This window comes from Trachemys scripta, chromosome 15, assembly GCF_013100865.1.
Source record: "Trachemys scripta elegans isolate TJP31775 chromosome 15, CAS_Tse_1.0, whole genome shotgun sequence".
In the NCBI taxonomy this organism is placed as follows: Eukaryota; Metazoa; Chordata; order Testudines; family Emydidae; genus Trachemys; species Trachemys scripta.
This window is the reverse complement of record NC_048312.1, coordinates 21,407,592-21,428,651: the sequence shown is the minus strand read 5'-3', so window position 1 is coordinate 21,428,651 and position 21,060 is coordinate 21,407,592. Positions and strand designations below refer to the sequence as shown.

General features: G+C 45.2%; 1 protein-coding gene across 3 annotated transcripts in view; it reads left to right on the top strand.

The window, feature by feature from the left end:
• Nucleotides 1–21,060, top strand: part of SFI1 (SFI1 centrin binding protein) — a 53,337-nt gene that overhangs the window by 13,037 nt on the left and 19,240 nt on the right. For 2 of the 3 annotated variants that reach the window (XM_034790852.1, XM_034790851.1), the window contains exons 8-22: nt 160–262; nt 1,709–1,865; nt 3,985–4,146; nt 4,593–4,663; nt 6,783–6,875; nt 7,451–7,548; nt 8,296–8,362; nt 8,963–9,093; nt 14,370–14,451; nt 14,669–14,847; nt 15,100–15,175; nt 17,614–17,709; nt 18,159–18,235; nt 20,043–20,145; nt 20,672–20,768. In XM_034790852.1, the coding sequence (XP_034646743.1) occupies nt 160–262; nt 1,709–1,865; nt 3,985–4,146; nt 4,593–4,663; nt 6,783–6,875; nt 7,451–7,548; nt 8,296–8,362; nt 8,963–9,093; nt 14,370–14,451; nt 14,669–14,847; nt 15,100–15,175; nt 17,614–17,709; nt 18,159–18,235; nt 20,043–20,145; nt 20,672–20,768 (1,592 nt within the window). The remainder of the gene's footprint in view (nt 1–159; nt 263–1,708; nt 1,866–3,984; nt 4,147–4,592; nt 4,664–6,782; nt 6,876–7,450; nt 7,549–8,295; nt 8,363–8,962; nt 9,094–14,369; nt 14,452–14,668; nt 14,848–15,099; nt 15,176–17,613; nt 17,710–18,158; nt 18,236–20,042; nt 20,146–20,671; nt 20,769–21,060) is intronic. The other variant, XM_034790853.1, reaches the window with a different exon arrangement.

Genomic DNA, 21,060 nt, shown 5'->3' with positions numbered 1-21,060 from the left:
CTCAACTGCCTTCTCCTCTACCCCTCAAAGGACCACATGACTCCATCTAGAAGGCAGTGCATCAGTAACGTGTATGTAGAGCCCTGCCTTTCCTGATGAGAGGAGGTGAGTTCCTCACCCCAGACAGCAGAATTAATGTGTCTTAAATGCTTTTGGCAGCATGTCATGGAGAGTGTGGACAAGACGACTGCGCCAGAAGTGTACTGGGCGTGAGATGAATACTCTGGCCCTGCAGCACTGGGCCCAGAGCCTGCAGTTTCGGGTAAGTCCTTCAAACCCCAACCCTTCATACCTGAGATCACACATGGCTGTGAGTAATAGCTAACAAATGAATAAAGAATTCTCCACCCTCAATAATCCCTTTGTACACTGAGGTACCTCTAATGAAAGGATGTACAGAGTGGGTGATGCGAGGTACAGGTTTGGCCTTACCCCTCCAGATGTGCATGCAGGTGTGAGTTCCCCAGGCAAGATCTTACCTGTGAACTGCTTCTCAGTGGTGCAAGTAAAATAGAACCATCCCCGGGTTCTCTCCACATGGGGTCCTCAAACACCCTTCTTCTCTACAATGCAGGTATAAAAGCAAAATCCAGGCTTTTCTAGGTTTCAGTGTATTTCTAAGGAGCTGCGTGGCCAAAGGGAATTATTATGATTCTTTACACCATGCCCAGGAAGATAGCAGATGCTTTATAGAGTAATTTAAAAAGACAAGACGTGGTCTCTGCCCCAAAGAGCTCCCCACTTTAAAACAAATGGATAAATAAGAGGTGGAGGAAAATGATTTTTATTATGTTTCAAACGGCCAAAAGGAGTCAATCATCTTATCTTCCTCACTGGGTCATTTACACTCACGACCCAGCAGATGTGAAGTGACTGTAGGACACTCACTGTTCAATGAACAGTTAATCTTTTGTGAAATCCAAAGTGAAAATAATTTGTCAAGATGATATATTTTATTTCCTGCGCCCTGGAATTGTTCAGCCTTTCCCTGGAAGGGTGGCGGTTGCTGTCATGGGTTTAGAACAAGGCACTTGCTCTCTTCCCACTTGGGTAGGGTGTGGTCTTTGCTTCTAGCCTGACTGACAGATGGCAACCCTGCATGGGATCAGCACTTTGCCAGGGAGGCTGGTCCCATGACTTGGGAAACACTGTTAGGACTTTAGATACCAGCCTCCTTCATCTCCTTTAAATGAGAAGATTGTACTTGGGAGCCCATTATTAATTCCCAGAAAGTAGCATTCTGCCCTTTAAAAGGAAGAAATGGTAGTGTAACTTAAAATTTCTCAGACTGTTGTAAGACTGGCCCTGGAATTCCCTGTTTCCTCTCACCTTCCACTCTGCAGTATGATTTGGGTATAGAAACAGCTCAGTGTTGTTGACAAGGTGAGAGGAGTTTGGTTGTACATGTAGGGAAAGCCAGGGTGGGAATGAGAGGGAAGGAGGAGGAGGTTAATGAAAGTCCAGGCCTAAATAGATTGGAAATGACCAGCAGAATTGAACATACATTATTGCTTCATGAAAATCTCATTCCCCATAGCTCCTTTATTTCTGTCTCCTGGTCTCTATTTGATATGCTCTCCCTCTCCATTGCCTTTGTGCTTCCTTTTCCCCTTCTTCTGCTCTTGCCCATTCCCTCAATGTTCCCCATCTCTCCTCTGCTTATTCTTGGCTGACCCTCCTCCTAATTTTTTCTAATTTGTTTTGTCAGGCCTGGCTACAGTGGATGGAGCTGTATTTGCACATCCAGCATGACAAGCAGAAGGAGGCCCGGGCAGTAAATCATCATCAGCACTGGGAGCTGAGGAGATGCATGAAGGCCTGGCTGGGGCACCTACAGCTTCAAAGAGAAAAGAAGCATCAGGACAGTGAGTGAGAATCATAGAAATATAGGACTGGAAGGGACTTAGATAGGTTATCTAGTCCAGTCTGCTGCACTGAAGCAGGACTAAGTATTATCTAGACCAGCCCTGCCAGATGTTTGTCTAACCTGTTCTTAAAAACCTCCAGTGACGGAGATTCCACAACATCCCTAGGTAATTTGTTTCAGTGCTTAACCTTACGGTTAGGAAGTTTTTCCTAATGTCTAACCTAAATCTTCCTTGTTGCAATTTAAACCCATTACTTCTTTTCCGGTCCTCAGTGGTTAAGGAGAACAGTTTATCACCCTCCTTCTTGTAACAACCTTTTATGTACTCTAAGACTGTTATAGTGTCCCCTGCCAAGTCTTCTCTTCTCCAGACTAAACAAGCCCAGTTTTTTCAATCTTTCCTCATAGGCAGTCTTTTCTAGACCTTTAATCATTTGTTGCTCTCCTCTGGACTTTCTCCACTTTGTCCACACCTCTCCTGAATTGTGGTGCCCAGAACTGGACACAGTACTCTAGCTGAGGCCTTATCAGTGCTGAATAGAGTGGAAGAATTACTTCTTGTATCTTGCTTACAACAGTCCTGCTGTACATCCCAGAATGATGTTCACTTTTTTTGAAACAGTATTACATTGTTGACCCATATTTAGTTTGTGAGCCACTATCACCCCCAGATCCTTTTCTGCAGTTCTCTTTCCTAGGCAGTCATTTCCCATTTCGTATTTGTACAATTATTCCTTAGTAAGGGGAGTACTTTGCATTTGTCCTTATTGAATTTCATTTTATTTAATTCAGACCATTTCTCAAGTTTGTCAAGATCATTTTGAATTTTAATCCCGTCCTCCAAAGTGCTTGCAACCCTCCCAGCTTGGTATCGTCTGCAAACTTTACAAGTGTATTCTCTATTCCATAGTCCAAATCATTTATGAAGATACACCTCTACCCCGATATAAGGCGACCCGATATAACACGAATTCGGATATAACGCGGTAAAGCAGTGCTCTGGGGGGGCGGGGTTGCGCACTCCGGTGGATCAAAGCAAGTTTGATATAACGCGGTTTCACCTATAACGCAGTAAGATTTTTTGGCTCCCGAGGGCAGCATTATATCAAGCTAGAGGTGTATTTGAATAGAACCAGACCCACGACAGATTCCTTCAGGACCCCACTCAATATGCCCTTCCAGCTCAATTGTGAGCCATTGATAACTACTCTGAGTATGGTTTATGAGCCAGTTGTCCACCCACCCTGTAGTAGATTAATCTAGCCTATATTTCCCTAGTTTGTTTATGAGAAGGTCATATGAGACCGTACCAAAAGCCTTACTAAAGTCGAAATATATGACATCTACTGCTTCCCTGTGATCCACAAAGCTTGTTACCCTGTCAAAGAAGGATAGTAGCTTGGTGATTTGTTCTTGACAAATCCAGGTTGACTGTTACTTATTACCTTATTTTCTTCTAGGAGCTTACAATTTGATTGTTTGATTATTTGCTCCATTATCATTCTGGGTAACAAAGTTAAGATGACTGGTCTATAATTCCCTGGCTTGTCCTTATTCCACTTTTTATAGATAGATACTATATTTGAATGGAGAGATGGGACAGAATAGGGCTTCACTATCTAAACAACTCATTGCCACCGATAGGAGAAGTTGATATATTTTCCCTTTTAGGAGACACTTTGATGCGTCTGTTTGGTGGTTCAGCAGCTGAAGAGCTGTGGCCTGGGCTGGCAAGGATTGTGTGGTTTGTCTACAGATGCATCCAGAATGCTGTTGCCTTATTGTGGATGGACGGATAAGAGGATGGATATGGTCTTAGAAAGGAAATTGCTGTATTGACCAAAGCTTACATATTGTAGCGTGTACTCTGATTGGGGAACCTGACAGGAAGAAGTATGAAGCCAACTTCAGAACTAGCATCAGTTCCTGCAAGGGTATCCTGAATAACCAGAACAATGTCAGCTAATAGGTGGTGGTAAAATTCCCATCATCCCTTGCTGGTACTGGAGATTCTGTCACTTGAGAGCCTAGAGTTTGCATGTCATTGCCTTGTCCTGACACAAATGATGCAGGAGTAGAGAAAGCTGGTCATGTGTAATTTGTGTCTGTTTTTCTAGAGCTGGCTCAGCAACATCACCAAGTCTGTGTGCTCCAACAGTGTTTCTCTGGCTGGCGGCAGGCCTGGGAGCACAGGAGAAGCATGCAAATCCACCAGGAGTGCATTGGTGAGCTAGCAGCAAAGGTGACCTTACGGAGAGTCTTCACACGCTGGAAGCATTGTATCCTTTGTGTATGCTGCCATAGAGGTGCCAGGTTCAAGATACTCCTGCAGGTGGACGGGGCAGATGAGCAATAATGTAAGAAGCAGCATTTGGGTCAGGCATGGTTGGACTGAGAAGCACTTGTTCATTAGAAAGGTGCAGGATAGTCCATAGTGAATGGGCATTGGAAGGGAGCAAGACTAGCACTTGGAACACATTAAGTAAAAACCTGTAGGGACTAGGATATGGCAGCAGGGAATCACTGACAGTAGACAAGAGATGCGTCTTTTTAAACCAGTGAAGCCTCTAACAGCTTTGCTGCAACCAAAATGTCTCTATGTGCATACCAGTGCAGAAAACCCAACGCTAAAGCAAATGTGGACTGGAATTTAGTGCCTGTCTCTGAAGAAGAGGGTGTGTTGTGTGTGTCTATAAAAGATACTTTATTTTTAACTTGATGACAGATGTTGTACTGTGCATGGAAGAGACCTGGAAGCACAAGCTTGCAGAAAAGCATTACCGGCACCATCTGTTGGTAAGTGTTTTGTAATATCTCAGGTGAGAGGGAATCTAGGCTATTTGGAATGATTTCCCAGAGCCGCACCTAGCCACCTGTGTGTTCATGTCGATGGTGAGTGTGTCATGCTTTAGGTGCTATGTATAGCATTTCCTTCCATGAAATGTTCAGCTCAGATACTAGGTGCACAGATTCAAACTGTCATGGAATCCACCAAACTCTCTGTACCTCAGGGTGTTGTGTGTAGAGAAGATAGATTCATAGACTTTAAGGCCAGAAAGGGACCATCATGATCATCTAGTCTGACCTCCTGCACATCACAGGCCATAGGACTTCACCAGCCATTCCTGTAATAGACCCATAACCTCTGGCTGACTTACTGAAGTCCTCAGATCATAATTTAAAGACTTCAAATAACAGAGAATCCACCACTTACATTAGTTTACACCTGAAAGTGACCCATGTCCCATGCTGCAGAGGATGGCGAAACCCCCCAGGGTCTCTGCCAGTCTGATCCAGGGGAAAATTCCTTCCCGACCCCAAATATGGTGATCAGTGAGACCCTGAGCTTATGGGCAAGGCCCACCATCCAGACACCTGGGAAAGAATTCTCTGTAGTAACTCCGAACCCGCCCCATCTAGTGTCCCATCACTTCCCATTGGAGATATTTTGCTAGCAGTTTCAGATTGGCTACATACAATTGTAGGCAGTCTCATCATACCATGCCTTCTATAAAGATATCAAGCTCAGTCTTGAAGGCAGTTAGGTTTTTTGCCACCACTGCTTCCCTTGAAAGGCTTTTCCAGAACATCACTCCTCTGATGGTTAGAAACCTTCATCTAATTTCAAACCTAAACTTGATGGCCAGTGATATCCATTTGTTCTTGTGTCCACATTGGCGCTTAACTTTAATAAGATAGAGGACTGACACTCATATCTTGATAGGAAATCTCATCTGAGACCTATCTTTCCAATCAAGAGCAAATCAAGTTATTGTTCCAATCAAGAAGCAAATTAACTCAGACCAGTTGGTCCCTCATGCGCACCCTGGCCCCTTCGCTCTGAAATAGCATCTTCCCCCTTTTATTCTAGCGATTTTTCTCACGTTTGCTACTTATGCAGGAGGATTAGTGCCCCAGTGCCATGAGGATAAATGGCTTTGTTCCTGTTTACACTGCTGTGCTACAGGAGTCAATGTCTGTACTTCCTGTACTCCCCTCTTGAAGATTGAAAATCTTCCTCTGTGATAATGCCATCATGTACCAGCCACCTGTGTGAGAGCCTATAAATGTCTCTTCTGCTTGGGGAGGGATAGGAGTTAGTCTTTTTTTTCCCTTTATCCTTAAAAGCACCCCCACTTCCCAACATAAATAAATTCCTTATCTCTGGCATTCACAGGGCCTCTGGCTTGTTGGAGCAGATATTATTTTGTAGTGTGAGGCAGTTTTGATCATCAAAAAAATGACCCTAAAGCCAGTGAGGTTATATTTTGGAAATAGCAGTAGTAGTGTAACAGGAAGTGCTGGCCTTTTAAGGCAGGGTACATTCTCGGCACATAATTCTTCCCAGTTCAGCCCAGTATTGAGGCATTTTGGGATTTGTAGTTCAGTGAGACCATAAGAGTTAGAGGTCAGTAAAGAGCTGGGAGAGGGGAGAGCAGTATTTAAGCTCCCCTTTCCCAGTACAGAGAGATCTTGGGAAGGGATAGGTTGTGAGTCTCCCCTGCTTCAGGGTAGGAGCAAGTTGTGGGTCTCCAGTCAGACAGGGAAAGGGCAGGACCTGTTGATCTCTCCATTGAGAGAGGGTGTGGGAAGGGGCCTGGGCAGTGATTGCTGACAGAACAAGGGAGAGAGCTGGATGACTCGAGAAGAAACCCTCCCGAGGAAGGGAGAGGTTTTTAATTTAGCTGGAGAGCTAAACTCTCCAACCAGGGGGAGGGAGCCTGAGGCTCGGCTATGTATCCATGACACGGCAGTAAGACTGACCATTACAAGTAGCAACAAAGCTGGATTCTACATGCCCAGCTTTGGCTATCTGTAAGGGGCAGCTGGTCCCAAGGGAAATTGGCTCTTGGCTACTTGGTTATTCAGGCTACACAGTGAATGGTAAGTAAAATTCTGCTGATTGTTTTCTCAGCACTTTGGGTTTAATGCCTTGCGGAAGAACATTATAAATGCTCGTCTCCAGCAAATGAGAAGAAATTTGGCTCATCGGCAGCATCAAGTAATGGTGGGTTTAATTTGTGTTATGCTGTGTTTATATGAGACCTTTCCCTGAACCTTCCCACCTTCTCACACCTGTTCCTACAAAGTGTTCTCTAGTCAGTTGCATTGGTCCCTTGCTACCAGCAGTTTCAGAAAATATCTCCTGTGTAAGTCTAGGGTCAGTCACAGACATGTTGGCCTAGTTATGTATTGTCATACAACCCGATTGTGAACCTCTTTGTAGCCAAGAAGATTTATAGCCTCTCTCTGTATGCAGGGAACAATTGGCTGTAACCCTGTGACAAGAAGTGGTTCAACTAAGCTCAGCAGAGTTCGCATTATAGCAGCACCTGGATGTAGCAACATTTCTATTTTCAGTTGTTTGAGGACTCCAGGTCTGCATTAAAGACATTCAGAGCAGCTGGAATAAAACAGAATTGTATCAGGCTTTTTAGACTGCTTTGTTTGGTATAGCAGCACAGTGTTCTTTAAGGAACTCTCCCTCCAGAATGCTGTATTAGCAGAACATCTGCATCGTCATTCTTTTGGATTCTCCCGCTCTTGTTACCTGAGTTTTCTATCTCTGCTGTTTTGCTCCAGTTGTTGCAGAGCTTCTGGAATCGCTGGAAGTGTCGGTTAGAGCAGGAGGAGGAAGAGCATCAGCGATCCCTGACACTAGCAGCTCGCAACCACTACAGGTACTTCAGGGAAATATATTTTCAGATGCAACTAAAGAGCTGGAACTCATCAGCTCTTGGTTCTGATTTTAAATCTGGTAATACTTTAATGCGTGAGATCATCCTGGCACATTATGAAGAGTGGTCTAGTTCTGAACCATACCTCATTTGAGAAACATGGGAGGGAAATTGACATTGGTAAGCCATAAGCCTTGTCTAGGTTCACTTATTTAAAAAAAAAAAATCTCCCACCAGTGTGTGGAGTACTAGTGTAGACACAGCATAGGCGGTTTTGCCACCAGGTTGCATAGACCTGCACTGAGCAGGGTTAGAAAACAGGGTGGTAAAACATCTTCCCTGTCTACATGAGTGCTATCACCATTGGAGCCTAGAGTGGGAGAGATCATTTTTTGGGTAGGTGTTGTTAACTACCATAGAGGCTAAATTCCTCTTTCATCCCAGTGAAGATACTTATTCCAGGGTTGAGTGCATAATTATGAAGCAGTAGAAGAAACTTTTGCAACTATACCTGCCTAGATTGTGTTTTTAAATAAATATGTAACTTCTGCTTTTGTTGCCTTTCTTTTGGTGGGGTGGGACGAATCTATATGGCATACTTAAAGCACTTTAAGATAACACAATTATTTCCTGATTGAGACTGACTGTTCAGGACACTTAAGTTATATGGAGCTGTCCAGGTCCCGAGCTGCTCTTTCGAATAGAGGGAGGCTGTTTGCTGAATAGTTGGGTTTTATTTTTTTATTTCAGGGTAACGCTTCTGCACAAGTCTGTCAGGTTGTGGTTAAGGAATGCCAAGTGGAGGAAACACAGGCAGGTATGGAGTATTTGTCATGTTTAAGTAGCTCTTACACGAGATTCAACCCAAATGATTCTAAAAGCGGGAGGATGAAGGATGGGTGAATGTGCCAGTCATTTCTGTGGTGCAGCAGGTTCATAGGATAAAATGATGTCCTCTCTGATCAATAGTTTGTTGAAAGAATTGTACATCATCCAGTCAGAGCACTTCTCTGGGAACCAAAGCATGCTAATGTTGGTTGCTGGAGTTTCTAGGAAGAACAGAAAGCCTTGATTTATGACAGGAAGTTGATTTATGATCGTTATTACTATTATTGTTTAGTTTCCAGTAGTGCCCACACTGTAAGCCTTGTTTTGAAATATTACTTTGTTCTGAGCGCAGCCTCCAGAATCAGCTGGAAACGTTGAGCTAATTGGGTGGAATTGCTTTTCCACCTCCTTCCCTGTGAGAAGTATGGAGTAGAGTTTTATAAAGACTAGAAACAAACCCCAAAAGCTAGGTACACATAACACTTCTATGTTAAGTAGGATAGTTTAGTTCAGATGGCCTTGTTGTGGTAGTCCCTTGGGAAGGGAGCACTGTTCTGAAATGAAACCAAGCCTGTCATTTGCTTTTTAGATGCAATATGCCAAAGCTGACAGTCACTATGGAAGAGTGATCTTGCCTGTCACCTTCCAGGCCTGGAAGAGGTTTAAGAACTATCAACGCTGGTGGAGAGAGATGAAGGAAACAGCATCGTGCTTTCATAGGTACAGTGGATTGTTCTTATGGACTGACTTTAAAGAGTATGTGCATTGGGCTGCAGCAACCAGTGACGTGTAACTAAGACTAAAATGCAACAGAGGGTCCTGTGGCACCTTTGAGACTAACAGAAGTATTGGGAGCATAAGCTTTCGTGGGTAAGAACCTCACTTCTTCAGATGCAAGTGCAAGTGAGGTTCTTACCCACGAAAGCTTATGCTCCCAATACTTCTGTTAGTCTCAAAGGTGCCACAGGACCCTCTGTTGCATTTTAGTCTTAGTTACACGTCACTGGTTGCTGCAGCCCAATGCACATACTCTTTAAAGTCAGTCCATAAGAACAATCCACTGTACCTATGAAAGCACGATGCTGTTTCCTTCATCTCTCTCCACCAGCGTTGATAGTTCTTAAACCTCTTCCAGGCCTGGAAGGTGACAGGCAAGATCACTCTTCCATAGTGACTGTCAGCTTTGGCATATTGCATCTAAAAAGCAAATGACAGGCTTGGTTTCATTTCNTTCGTGGGTAAGAACCTCACTTCTTCTGATGCATCTGAAGAAGTGAGGTTTTTACGCACGAAAGCTTATGCTCCTAATACTTCTGTTAGTCTCAAAGGTGCCACAGGACCCTCTGTTGCTTTTTACAGATTCAGACTAACACGGCTATCCCTCTGATACTTAAGACTAAAATGTGTTGTACAATCCACTTAGGTCACCCCATGAAAAGAAAAGGTGACTTACTGGAACCTGTCGTTCTTCAGTAGTTGCCCCTGCGCCTTCCCACACATTGTTCCCTTGCATCTTGACACCAAGGGTTACAGAATCTCACAGGTGGGAATGCTCAGAGGGTTTGAAGAAATAGTAATGTTACTTTGGATAACAAAAGAATCTGGCTGTTGAGAGGCAGTGTGATCTAGTGAATTGAGATGAGACAGAGGCAGGAACCCGTGATATCTCATTTTGGCTCTGACACTGACTTGGAGCTTGTCTGCACATAAACTGGAACCGCTGCAAGTGGAATCACATTGTTTGCAATTCACACCTTTATTTACTTTGATGTAACTTTGTGCATGGGCACTCTGCATTGGTTTAAAACTAGTTTACATCATTTCAGTTGGCTCCTGTTATTTACCAGGGACAATATTTACCATGAGCAAGCTAAACTGCTATAAGCCAAGTTTAAACTAGTGCAGTGTCCATGCAAATTTGTACTCATTTTAACTAAATTACAACATCACAGCTTTAGTTAAACCGAAGCAACTTCTGTGTATAGACAAGCCCCAAATGTATAACTTAAGTGAGTAAAAATCAATGTTGGTCACAGTGAACTAAGTATCCAGCTGCAGACTTGCACTAAAATAACTAACCTCCAACCAATGTAGTTATTCTGCTTCCAGTTTCTGTATAGATAAGTCCTTGTATTGTTGCCTTGGCACGTCACTAATGGCTTTCCTTCTCCAGAGGCGCTCAGCACCCCGCTCTCCCACTGAAATAAACAGACGCCGGGGGTGCTCATCACCTCTGAAAGTTAGGCCACTAACCTGTCCCTCAGTTTCCCCACCTGTAAAGTAGGGATAATGAAATTATTAGCCTACTTCACTGGGATGTTGTGGTGGTTGGTTAATGGTTTGTACAGTGGGTTGAGGATATAAAATGCTATATTTTTTCAGTACATTGTTATCTTCTTTTCACTTCTGTAATGATGGGGGGGGGAAAAGTGAGAAAAATACTACTTTTTAGAGATTTTAAAAGAACTTTTGTGGGCTCTTATTGTGTGCATGAATTCAGTCCTGACTCTGAGCTGGCAGGGGTGTGATGCAACTAAACGTAAGCATTGCTTCAGTTTTCTGATTAGAAAGCACATGACAAAGCACAGCTTCTCTAAAGAGGGGCTGTGTCCAGACCTAGATTCCTACAATGGACTCTCTCCTGGGAAGCATTTTTCCTTTTAAGTCAGAAGAAAAACATTTTTTTTAACACTGACTCCTCCTTCTCAGCATGCCTGGGCCCTGTACCCAGATGGCTTTTAAGTTATTTTTATGGGCTAGAAATGATTACGTCCTAGGTTGATGAATTTCTGCCATCAAAAGCCAGGCTGCACAGCTTAAAAACAAGCCACAGAGCCCCTTGGGTACTGTTTTAGAAGATACCTTGCTTTTTAGGAGACACAGATGTAGATTTGGAGGGTGGCTTGAGTAATGAGGACAGCTGCTCTTCTGAAAGCAATTGGAGGAGTTTGTTTTGGCTAAGTCGGAGTGCAGCTGTGGCACACTGGAGATCAGAATAAAGAGCAGGCCCAAAGCCCATATTTTTCTAGCTCAGGAGGCTAATGAGGTGATTAAAGGAAAATTGGCTGCTGATATGTAGCTTGTGTCTCCTCAGCCAGAAAAGGGGTTGAACATATGAGGGAATGGGGAAAGATTTTTAAAGGCACAAATGACTGTTAGGTGAATGTTGCCTCTTAACCTGAATGGTTAGCCAATATTTGGGGCCTTGCCTGATTTGTTTGAGTTAGGAGGAGAAAATTATTGAGTCAGGTATTTGTTTGATGCAGTTATGTTTATTTACAAAGAAAGTACACACAGTCTCATTGCCCTGAACGCAGGGAACAAGGAACAAACAAGAGGCAGTTTCCGAATCCAAAAATCGAAGCCTGCTTTTCAAACAGTTCTGTGTGCAGAAGAAGTTCTCTCTCTCTTGGCTTCCTCCTAGGGCCACACTCATCGGTGCTTATCTCGCTTTCTGATCCTGTCTCCTTCTGACACACGTAGCTCCACCACTCAGTGCCCCAGCCCCTGCATTTGCAATCAGTCTATAGATACCATCTTATTCTCCCTGAGTTAGTTATTGCTGTGGCATTCCCGTGCTGTCCAGGGCCTTGGGTGGCACCTTCTGTTGTTGTTTACTCCTTAAAGATCTTAATTACTACTTTCATTTAGTCTGAATGAAAGATGGGTAGCGTGACCATCAGCTTCAACAAGGTCTGTGATTGCCCCTAAATCAAACATGCTTGCTGGCAGCCACCAACACCCTCCATCACAACACGCCTAAACCCTATTGATTTTCAACCTATTAAATTGCTGTTTGTACCTTTGAAAACGTCTAATAAACTACAGTAGCCTCTTGCTCAGAAGTTACCTGGTCAGCCCTGAGTCATCTTCCAGTTGTGTTGAGGCTAGGGAAGGGCTGGGACCTGTTGGCAGGTTAGGAAATATATCCAGGTTAAAGAGTTTTGGAAACAGCTCCTCCTTGGAACTGCTGCTGCAGTCGGAGATTGGTGCTGTTCCAGTTGGGCTGCGGCCTACGCTTCTGGGCTGGTAAATTTTCACAGCAGTTGGGCAATGTGTGTGTGTAATGTATAGTGTTATTACCCCTTCCCTAGATCTCTCCTCCATATATATATATTGTGCTTTACGTCAGTGGTACCCAAACTTTTTAGTAAGGGGATCCACCAACTGCATTTTGTCGTTTCTGGGTACCCACCATTATGAATGGTGTGTGTGTGTGGGGGGGTGTGTGTGTGTGTGTGTGTGTGTGTTCCTGTTTACTATTTTTAAATCTTTTATTAATTGAAACACAAAAGAAAAACAAAATCCCCTCCCCTTGCTCTTAGTTTCCCAGCCCTGTCTCCTCTTGTGGCTAGAGAACTCTAATAGGGCTCCTGGTACACCCCATTACTCCTTCAAGTAAGAGTGGAAGACAGGCTACAACAGAAAACACAAAAGAGCCTTCCAGGCTGTCTCTGTGCTGGGTAGCAATTAGCCTCTCCAAGATCCTCTCATATCTGGGGGCTTTACTGAAACAGACTCCAAAAAAACAGATTCCTCTCCCAGCAAGGGGGCCATGCAATCCCAGTCTTCCCTTGTATCAAGGTGAAGAGAGCATCCCTGGTCCCCCATCCTTGGCCTGGCCTGGTCCCATCCTGCCCCCAAGTCCCCTGCTCATCTCATCCTGCTCATGCAACCCCAGCTGGCCCCTCTCTCCCTGCAGCCAGGCCACAATTGTTACCATGCTGATGACTTTCTACTTGCTTGGTCCAGCCACTTCCTCTGCGCTGCTGCTGCTGCCCATAGTCTGCTCTCCACATTGCTGCCTGCTGTCCAGGGGAAGTGAGAGCAGGATCTAGGTGGCAGCAGCAGAGTGGAGGAAGAGACTGGAGCCAGCAAGTGGACAGTCCTCAGCCAGTCCTCAACTCGTGTGTGCCCTGGGATGCTTTCTCTATGCTGCTGCCTATGTTAAGTGAGAGTGGGGGTCAGGCGGAAGCACTTCCAGGGCATGTGCGGAGCTGGGACAGGCTGCTGACTGTCCGCTTGCTGGCTCTGTTGACTTCCTCTGCATTGCTGCTGCTGTCCGGATCCTGCTCCCCACACTGCTACCTGCTGCCCAGGGGAAGTGAGAGTGCTGGGGTGGGGGCACATCTCTAGGGTACAGATAACCCAATCCTCTAGTGGGTCAGGACCCACTATGTGGAAATCACTGCTTTACCTTTTGAAACACTTTACAAACATATCCCCATATACCCTTGCAAGGGAGGTAGGAAGGCAGGCAGGCAGGCAAGTCTATTATCCCATTTTATAGAGGAGGAAACTGAGGCTGCAAGATTAAATGATTTGCCCAAGGTTACGCAGTGAGGCATTGGCAGAGAAGTGACTAGAACATCGGAGGCCATTTGGTCCAGTGCTTAGACCACTCTGCCTCCTATACGTTTTTGTCTTGATATTTTTCTGCAAGTCCATTTTACAACAATTGCTAAATTTGTAACTCAAACCACTATCACGAAAAGAAAAGAAAAAGAAGTTGTTGTGCCTGTCTTTGAACATGACAAATCATAGATTAAGGTCTGTCTGTGTGTGGAGGTAGCAGGGCTGCGTTTATAGCTTTTGAAGAAGCAGCACAAGGTTATATTATATCATTTGCTTTCAGATATATTGTCAATGAGGGAACTGGAAATTAGAATAATCTGGGTGGAAATAGGAAATTCTAGCAAATTCAGCAGAACAATAAATATCTTCTTAACATTCAGTAGTCTAAGTGGGATTTCAAGGAGCAGTGGAATAGACTGTATACTTGTGTGTGTGTAATTATTTTTTAAAAATCCATGGAATAAAGAGGTGTAATTGACTTCTAAAACAGTCTTGCCTGATGCTATAAAATCAAAGCAACTGTATAACAAATGGTTTCAATTTGGACAGACTGTCATTGTCATCAGAGCCCATAAGGCCAGTCCCTTAGATGTTAGACAGGATTCATTGGTTCCACTGACATTCTTCATTCTTGCTTGCAGGGAATTGTTGATGAGACAGGTATTTGACACGTGGTGGCTGAGTGCATGTCAGCATCGAGAGAACCATACGAGAGAGAGAATGGTAAATGCAGCGCTTTCCCTTGGACTTCACCAAGGGGATAGATGGAACAGTTTCCTGATCACCTCCTGTGAACATGAGCAGCACAAGATGGGCTTGCACCCGTTGCTATTCCACATGAGACGCTTTCCTGTGTCCATCACCACTTCTGAGGAAGCTTGCCCTGCTGCTCATTACAGCCTATATCATGAGTTCACCAATTTTCTCCTGTCTGTTGCAGGCCATTCTTCACTCTAAGCAGCAGGTGTTGGTTCGTTTCTGGTGCTCCTGGCGCAGGAGAACAGCGGTGTGTTTGGAGGAGCGAGAGAGCACGGCTCTTGCCCATGATCATTACTGCCACCTGTTGCTGCGGAAGACTTTCCATTTCTGGAAGAAGATCGTTCAGGAGATCAAATCAGAGTAAGAGGCAGCTTGAAAGGGAGACTGATCCTGATTCAGTCTCAAAATTGGCCCCTTTCACAAAGGAGTTTCTGATTCACACCAACTCTGACCCCTCACATGTTTTAGAAGCTGTTAGCACATCCTAAATGTTTACCTATTTAATAAATGTACTTTCCCAGCACAATAGCAAATGTGGATTCAGGCTTGGTGCTAGAGAAGCACAATAGGTCTGGGTCAGTAAGAGAATTGTCTGGTCTGTTTTTCCTTTAGGAGGATCAAGGAGGTGAAAGCTATTAGGTTTCACTATTCAAAGTGCCTGCAGTGGTCTTGGAGCAAGTGGAGAAAGGTGAGAATTTGAGCAGGTAGAGTGTTCTGAATCCTCCTCTATTTATAGATTACCTGTGCTCATCATTTAGCTGCTTAACAGACACCATATCAAAGGCATTGTATGGTCATAATACTAGTTAATCTTGGGCTACCCTAACCAAAGGCTGCTCTCTGCAAGGAGGGGTAAAACACTGCAATAAGGGAGGAGTAGGAATAGTGTGGGAAGATGAGAGGGAGTTCTTTGTTTGTCCTGCATTGCTCCCCTGCTCGCAGAGGCGGGGAGGGCAGGACTGTGGCTCAATGGTGTTACCCAGACAGTGGTTTCGGGACTATTATATGAATGTGCGTGTGAAGGCGTCCCCGACCATTAGCACTCTCTGTGCTTCCCAGAGCATCACTTACGTGCTCCAGTCCCTGAGGGGAACTCCTGGGAAATACCACACAGTGCTTTCTGTTCTCAGGAAAGTTTTTATTAAATAACCCTTTTTAGAAAGATGATAGTTAAATATTACACCAATCTCTAGCTCTGTGATGATTGGTACCTTCATGAAACATTATCTCCAGTTCACAGAACCTTGTGGCAACCTTCTGATTGTAACAGTTCTTCCTGTCTCTTGTCAAGGGGATATTAGCAAAAAGCATGTCCGCTGCTGTTTCAACCAGCCTGACTTCAATAAAGATTGTTACTCCAAGGGCACCCTGGTGCACCCTTTACGGGAGCCTAGTGCTCTTTTAGTGCTACAACCATTCTAGGACAATACACACTGCTGGCTGGAAGTGGCAGCCCAGCTAGCATGCTGCAGATACATTAAGTGGGAGAAGGGTCATATCATCATCCCCATGGCAAATCCCAAAGGCTTATGGCCTCCTTGCAAATTGAGTGCCACCTGGATCAATCTCTGATCAAGTGCTTAAGGTGGTCTGATTGCGTATTCAATTTATGTCCATCACTAGCAATCATGTAGTGCCACCAAAGCTGTTGGTGCCACATGATTGTCGGCGTTGTAGCGGCATTCCTTGGTGTACACACTACAAAATTTGTTGCTTTTTCATTCCTATAATATGTGCAAAGCAAGAAAGCCACCAAAACCAAACCAGTACTGATGAAGGTGGCTGCTGGGTTCGGCACTGAATATCCTAGTTTCTGATCTTGTCCTGCCACTTGATATGGAGCGGCTGACAGAGACAGCAAGAATTGAAAATTTCAGTCTCTTGTGTTCTTCAGCCTTTCTTGGGGCCCACGTTTCACAAGGAGGGTCATACGCTGTTTGGCATATCAGCCTCAGGGATGATAGCCTTTTCCCAGAATATAAAGATTTGCTGATCTAGTGGTTGGAGAAGCAGGGCTGTCAGACTTGTGTTGCTGGGGGTCATAGGCGGGAGTGGGGTTTCTGTTGTCTTGTTAACTGGCACCAAAGTAAGCCATAAGGAAATCCGAGATCTGTGTCCTCTTCCTGTGAGGGGAACAAAGTCAGCACTGCACTTCCCTTTTTTTTGAACAATCTGATTGCAGGGTCCCTTTTCCCTAAATTACCCTTATATTATTAAATAAATCCTGGCATCTGAGTATTCTCCAGCTGCATTGTTACTGCTAGTGAGGTGTATCTCATGAGCCATGGGGGGAGGGCTGGACCTTTAATTTATTTGGGCTCTGCCCTACATATGACTTGTCATCAGATCCCAGGTATTAGATTTAGGCTTGGTTTGGTGGTTGGGTGATGAGACCAGGAATCATGTGACAGTAGTCTGTGGCTTCCTATGAGAGAGAGCCTTCTCCGTCAGAGAGAGGAAGGTCGGGGCTAGGAAAGGCCATGGGGAAGTTTCTCCAGAGATGAGCAGAGTCTGGAGTAGGCCTGGAAGAGCTCTCCTGTTCAGAGAGAGCTGAGAGTTAACTGGGGCCTGAAGCCACAATGCAAGGGTACCTGGGAGACAGACAATCAGGGAAGTTCTCTCAGCGGATCTAGAGGGGACCAGGGTCAAAGAGGAGCAGGGGAAGGACTTTCCATACAAGCCATAGGGAAAGGCCTGACTGAAGTGACCTGCAGTGACAGGTGGGAGCAGAAGCTGTAAGGGGAACAACAGCCTTGAGAAGAAGACACTTGAGGCTATACCATGCAGCAGAACCTGGGTTTTGGAATGAGCAGTTGAGCCCAGCAAAGTGCTGAAGAAACTGTGGAATGGGGGACAGAGTGGTTCTGGTTTAAGGTGACATTGGAACTGTTTTAATAGATAAGCCCCCAAGAAGGGGGGGTGTTTAACTTGCACAAGAGCCTAGGGGGCAGTTTGAGAACCTGAAGGGGGAAACTGAGGCAGCAGCAAGGTCTGGTTCCAGTTCAGGTAAGACCATGTTACGCTGTTCTATGGGAGTGATGCTTCCTTGGAGGTTGGGGATCATAGGCGGGTAACTCCTCTTCTCTTTCTCTTCCCACACAGTTTGATTTTCTTTTTTGCTTGTAGTATGTGGGACATCGGTCTAAGAAGTGGAAGACGTTGGTGCGAGCAGACATGTATTATCATCACTCACTGCTGGCCAGGGTTTTGGCTGCCTGGAAGGTAGGAGGATTATGTTTGTTTCATTGCTGAAGCTTGCTGTGTCTGCACCTGCCACTCTGAGGAGGGAATGCCTGGTCTGCGTATGTGTTTGACTTTAGGGTCCACACAAAGAGTATGAGGCCTAATGCTGCTACCGCTACCGGAGAGTCTCCCTTGAGCTCCATTGGTGGAGCCCTGTGTTTTTGGAGTACAGAGCTCTGAGGTCTCTCCTGGCTTGTGTGGCTGTATATATGTGATATGTAGATAGTGCCAGTCACTCAGGATGGCAAATCCCAGGTTGCTAATGTATAATTGCTATTGAGAGTAACAAGAGGAGTTCTAAACTCTGGTGGCTGCAGCTTCTGCATCTGCTCCTGGACAGCTGCTGCTGAGAGTTCCCCAGAGAACTCCTCACCATAGTGTTCCTAACAGCTAGGGGAAGTCTCACTTCACCACTGCTTTCCTTGCAGAGTTACCAGCAGAACATACAGTGCATTCTACGCCAAGTCGATGAAAAGGATGAGGAGCGTAATAGGGTGCTGTTGCGGTAAGCCTGCCCCTCCCCATGCAACTCTCGAAAGAAGCAGCTTGCCCTAGACCTCCTTGACTGGCACATTCACTAATTCCTGAGCTTTTGACACTGAGAACTAACTCTCCCCTGCTTCACTGTTTTTCTGCATCTCAGCCAAACTAAAAGGAATGGTAACATTCTCATGGGACTCGATGCTGGCTGTGACCTTCTTGTGGCTACGTAGGGTTGTGAGGCACCTCGCGACCACCTGCTTTTAGCATGCGTAAGCCTTGCCTGGGCCTCTCAAGGGTCAACTCCCCAGCTCCACGGGCAACATGAGCACTCCCTTCTAGGCCTCACCAGCCCCTCTCTCTCTCTACAGGCTAGCAATGGGCACACTCCAACCCTTGAGCCCTCCAAGTGTCTTCCTGGTGTGTCCAGCCCCTGGTGCACTGGACACTCTCAGTATTCACAGATTTGCTGCTTCCAATGAAACAGTAAACCTCAGTTTATCAGTTCCACCTCAGATCACCGCTCCTCTGAACACACTAGCACTTAGATATGTTTATAGTAAAATCAAGTATACGTTTATTTAACAAAGCGTAGAGATTGAAATAATAGAAGTAGAAGTATTGGAAACATTTGGTTATGTATGAAATAAAATCATAACATATTCTAGATCTTAGAGTTAATTAACTAGATGCTCTCAAGTCTTGTAGAGGAACGCTCATCCTTGCAGTGCTTCACAGCCAGATTGGCAGTGACCCTCCTTTCATGACACACACTGTCAACTTGCCTCCTAGGGAAGACCCCAGTATATTCCCCCCTCACCCTCAAACACATACCAGTCCCATCCTTTGTCTTTATTCATAAACAGGGCCCTCTCTTCCCCCCACTGTTTGTTTCATCTTGTAGATTTCCTTTCTTGTAGATTTCATAATCTCTTCTTTTGCCTATGGCTCAGTATGCAAGTAGGCATAGAGTGTGAAGCATACAGTATACAAATGACCAGACAGACAGATAACTGTCTGCTGCCTCCTGCCTGAAAGGAACATCTCTGACGTATGTCACTTCCTGGTGACCTGCCTTAACTCCAAGACCTTAAGAACATAATTTTCAGTAGAGATACATAACTCCTTAAATATTATCCTTACATGCATTTTGTTATGATGACGACCAGAGCGCTATTGGCTCTCAGGAGAGACTTCACATGCTACCATTTGATGAGCTATTGTGCATATATCCCAGCAGGTCCCTCTTTGTGCCAGTTGGCATCAAGAAATCCCTGGGTGACTTTGCCCATTACGCACCAGTCTCTCAAAGCATCTTTTGTCCTGTTTCAAAGCCTTCTCCTTGTGGCATAACTTTTCTTGTGGTGTGTGCTGGAGCCACAACTCAGAACAAATGTAGGATCAGACCCCAATAAACATATTGGCTAGTAAACTACATCCTGTACTTGCAGTGGATGGACTCTGCTATGATCTTAGTGATGGTGCCCTTGGAGCAGATATAGTTTGTCTTGTTTCTTACAGGTGGCAGGACCAGGAAGGGCATTGGTCACCCTGCATTATCTGCAGTCACTTTAGGTTTTTTTATCAACTGGGAACTGTGTTTTGCTGCTGTTTTTTCAGTGCCTGGCTGCACTTGTGGGCATGATGTCATGTGCTTGGCTATGTTTAAGACACTAGAAATAAAGGTGGGTTTGTGGATTCAGCAATTTTTTGGGTTCCTCTCCATGAATGGAAAGGTGACAAAGGTCGAGCCAGCTTCCAAGAGGAGGGGAAAAGTATGTGGTGAAAATCACTGTTGATCTCTAGGTTTCTGTTTCCCACTTTGTCCTTAGACAGGTGCTGAGTATCTGGAGAGAAAATACTGTTGCCCTTGTGAGTGAAGCTAAGAAAGCTGTACAGGCAGAACGGCACTACAGGAGATCAACTCTCTCAAAGGTGGGATCTGCGTAGGGGGCTTGGAGGCCATTTTAGCCAGGAAGTAGAGCTAGTCCAACAGGAGTCACCTCAGGGAATAGTACAGTAGTACTTAGTCGGGGGGAGCTTACAGCTTCGCATAGGAGCCACTGCAAAGAAGGATGCAGAAGCTGGGGAACTAGCTGCTCTGAGTCCCAGCCTATCTCAGCAGGAGTCTCTGCCGGCACTGGCTGTGAGGGAGTCCACAGCTTTTCACTATCCCATTTCCTGGAAGGGAATAGTATGGCAGCTTTGGCTGTGTGGAGGAAAACTCCTTCAAGAAATGCAAAGGGGATATGGGTCGAATGGCTGCTCTTAGGAACCCTGCTCTGGGGGCATAGAATTTCCATTAGTGGAGGGTTTTCCCACACCTGCTGCAGTTCACTTGAGTGATGGGGTGACAGGGTGTTTGTGGTACTGGTGATGTGGGGCACTTGACTTCAATTTTAACCTCCAAAGAGTACTGCGGTATTAGTTTGTATCCTGTCCCTCTGCTCTAACTCCCTAGGTGCTACTCCAGTGGAGGGACACTACTTGTCTGCGGGTGTACTGCCGTCAGCAGGAGGCAGCAGCTCTGAGGCAGGCCAGGAGGTGTTTGGATATGGGTGAGCTTCGGGGATGAGGAATGTAAAGCTCTCTCCAAAGGACCTGGTCACTGTGTTAGAGCAGCGTGTGGCTTTGTTGCATGAATTCTGACACTCATTTGTTGGTGTGTGAATCCGAGAAGCGCACAACTCTGTAAGGCAACCATGTATTTGCTCTGCATAGATGAGATGAACTGGGTCAGTCATGATGACTGTGTGGTAGTGACATTGTTCTACAGGGTTTCCTGCAATGTAATGGGTGTTCATGGGTTGACTAGTTGTGTACAAATTAAGAGATCATTCCTAGGGTACG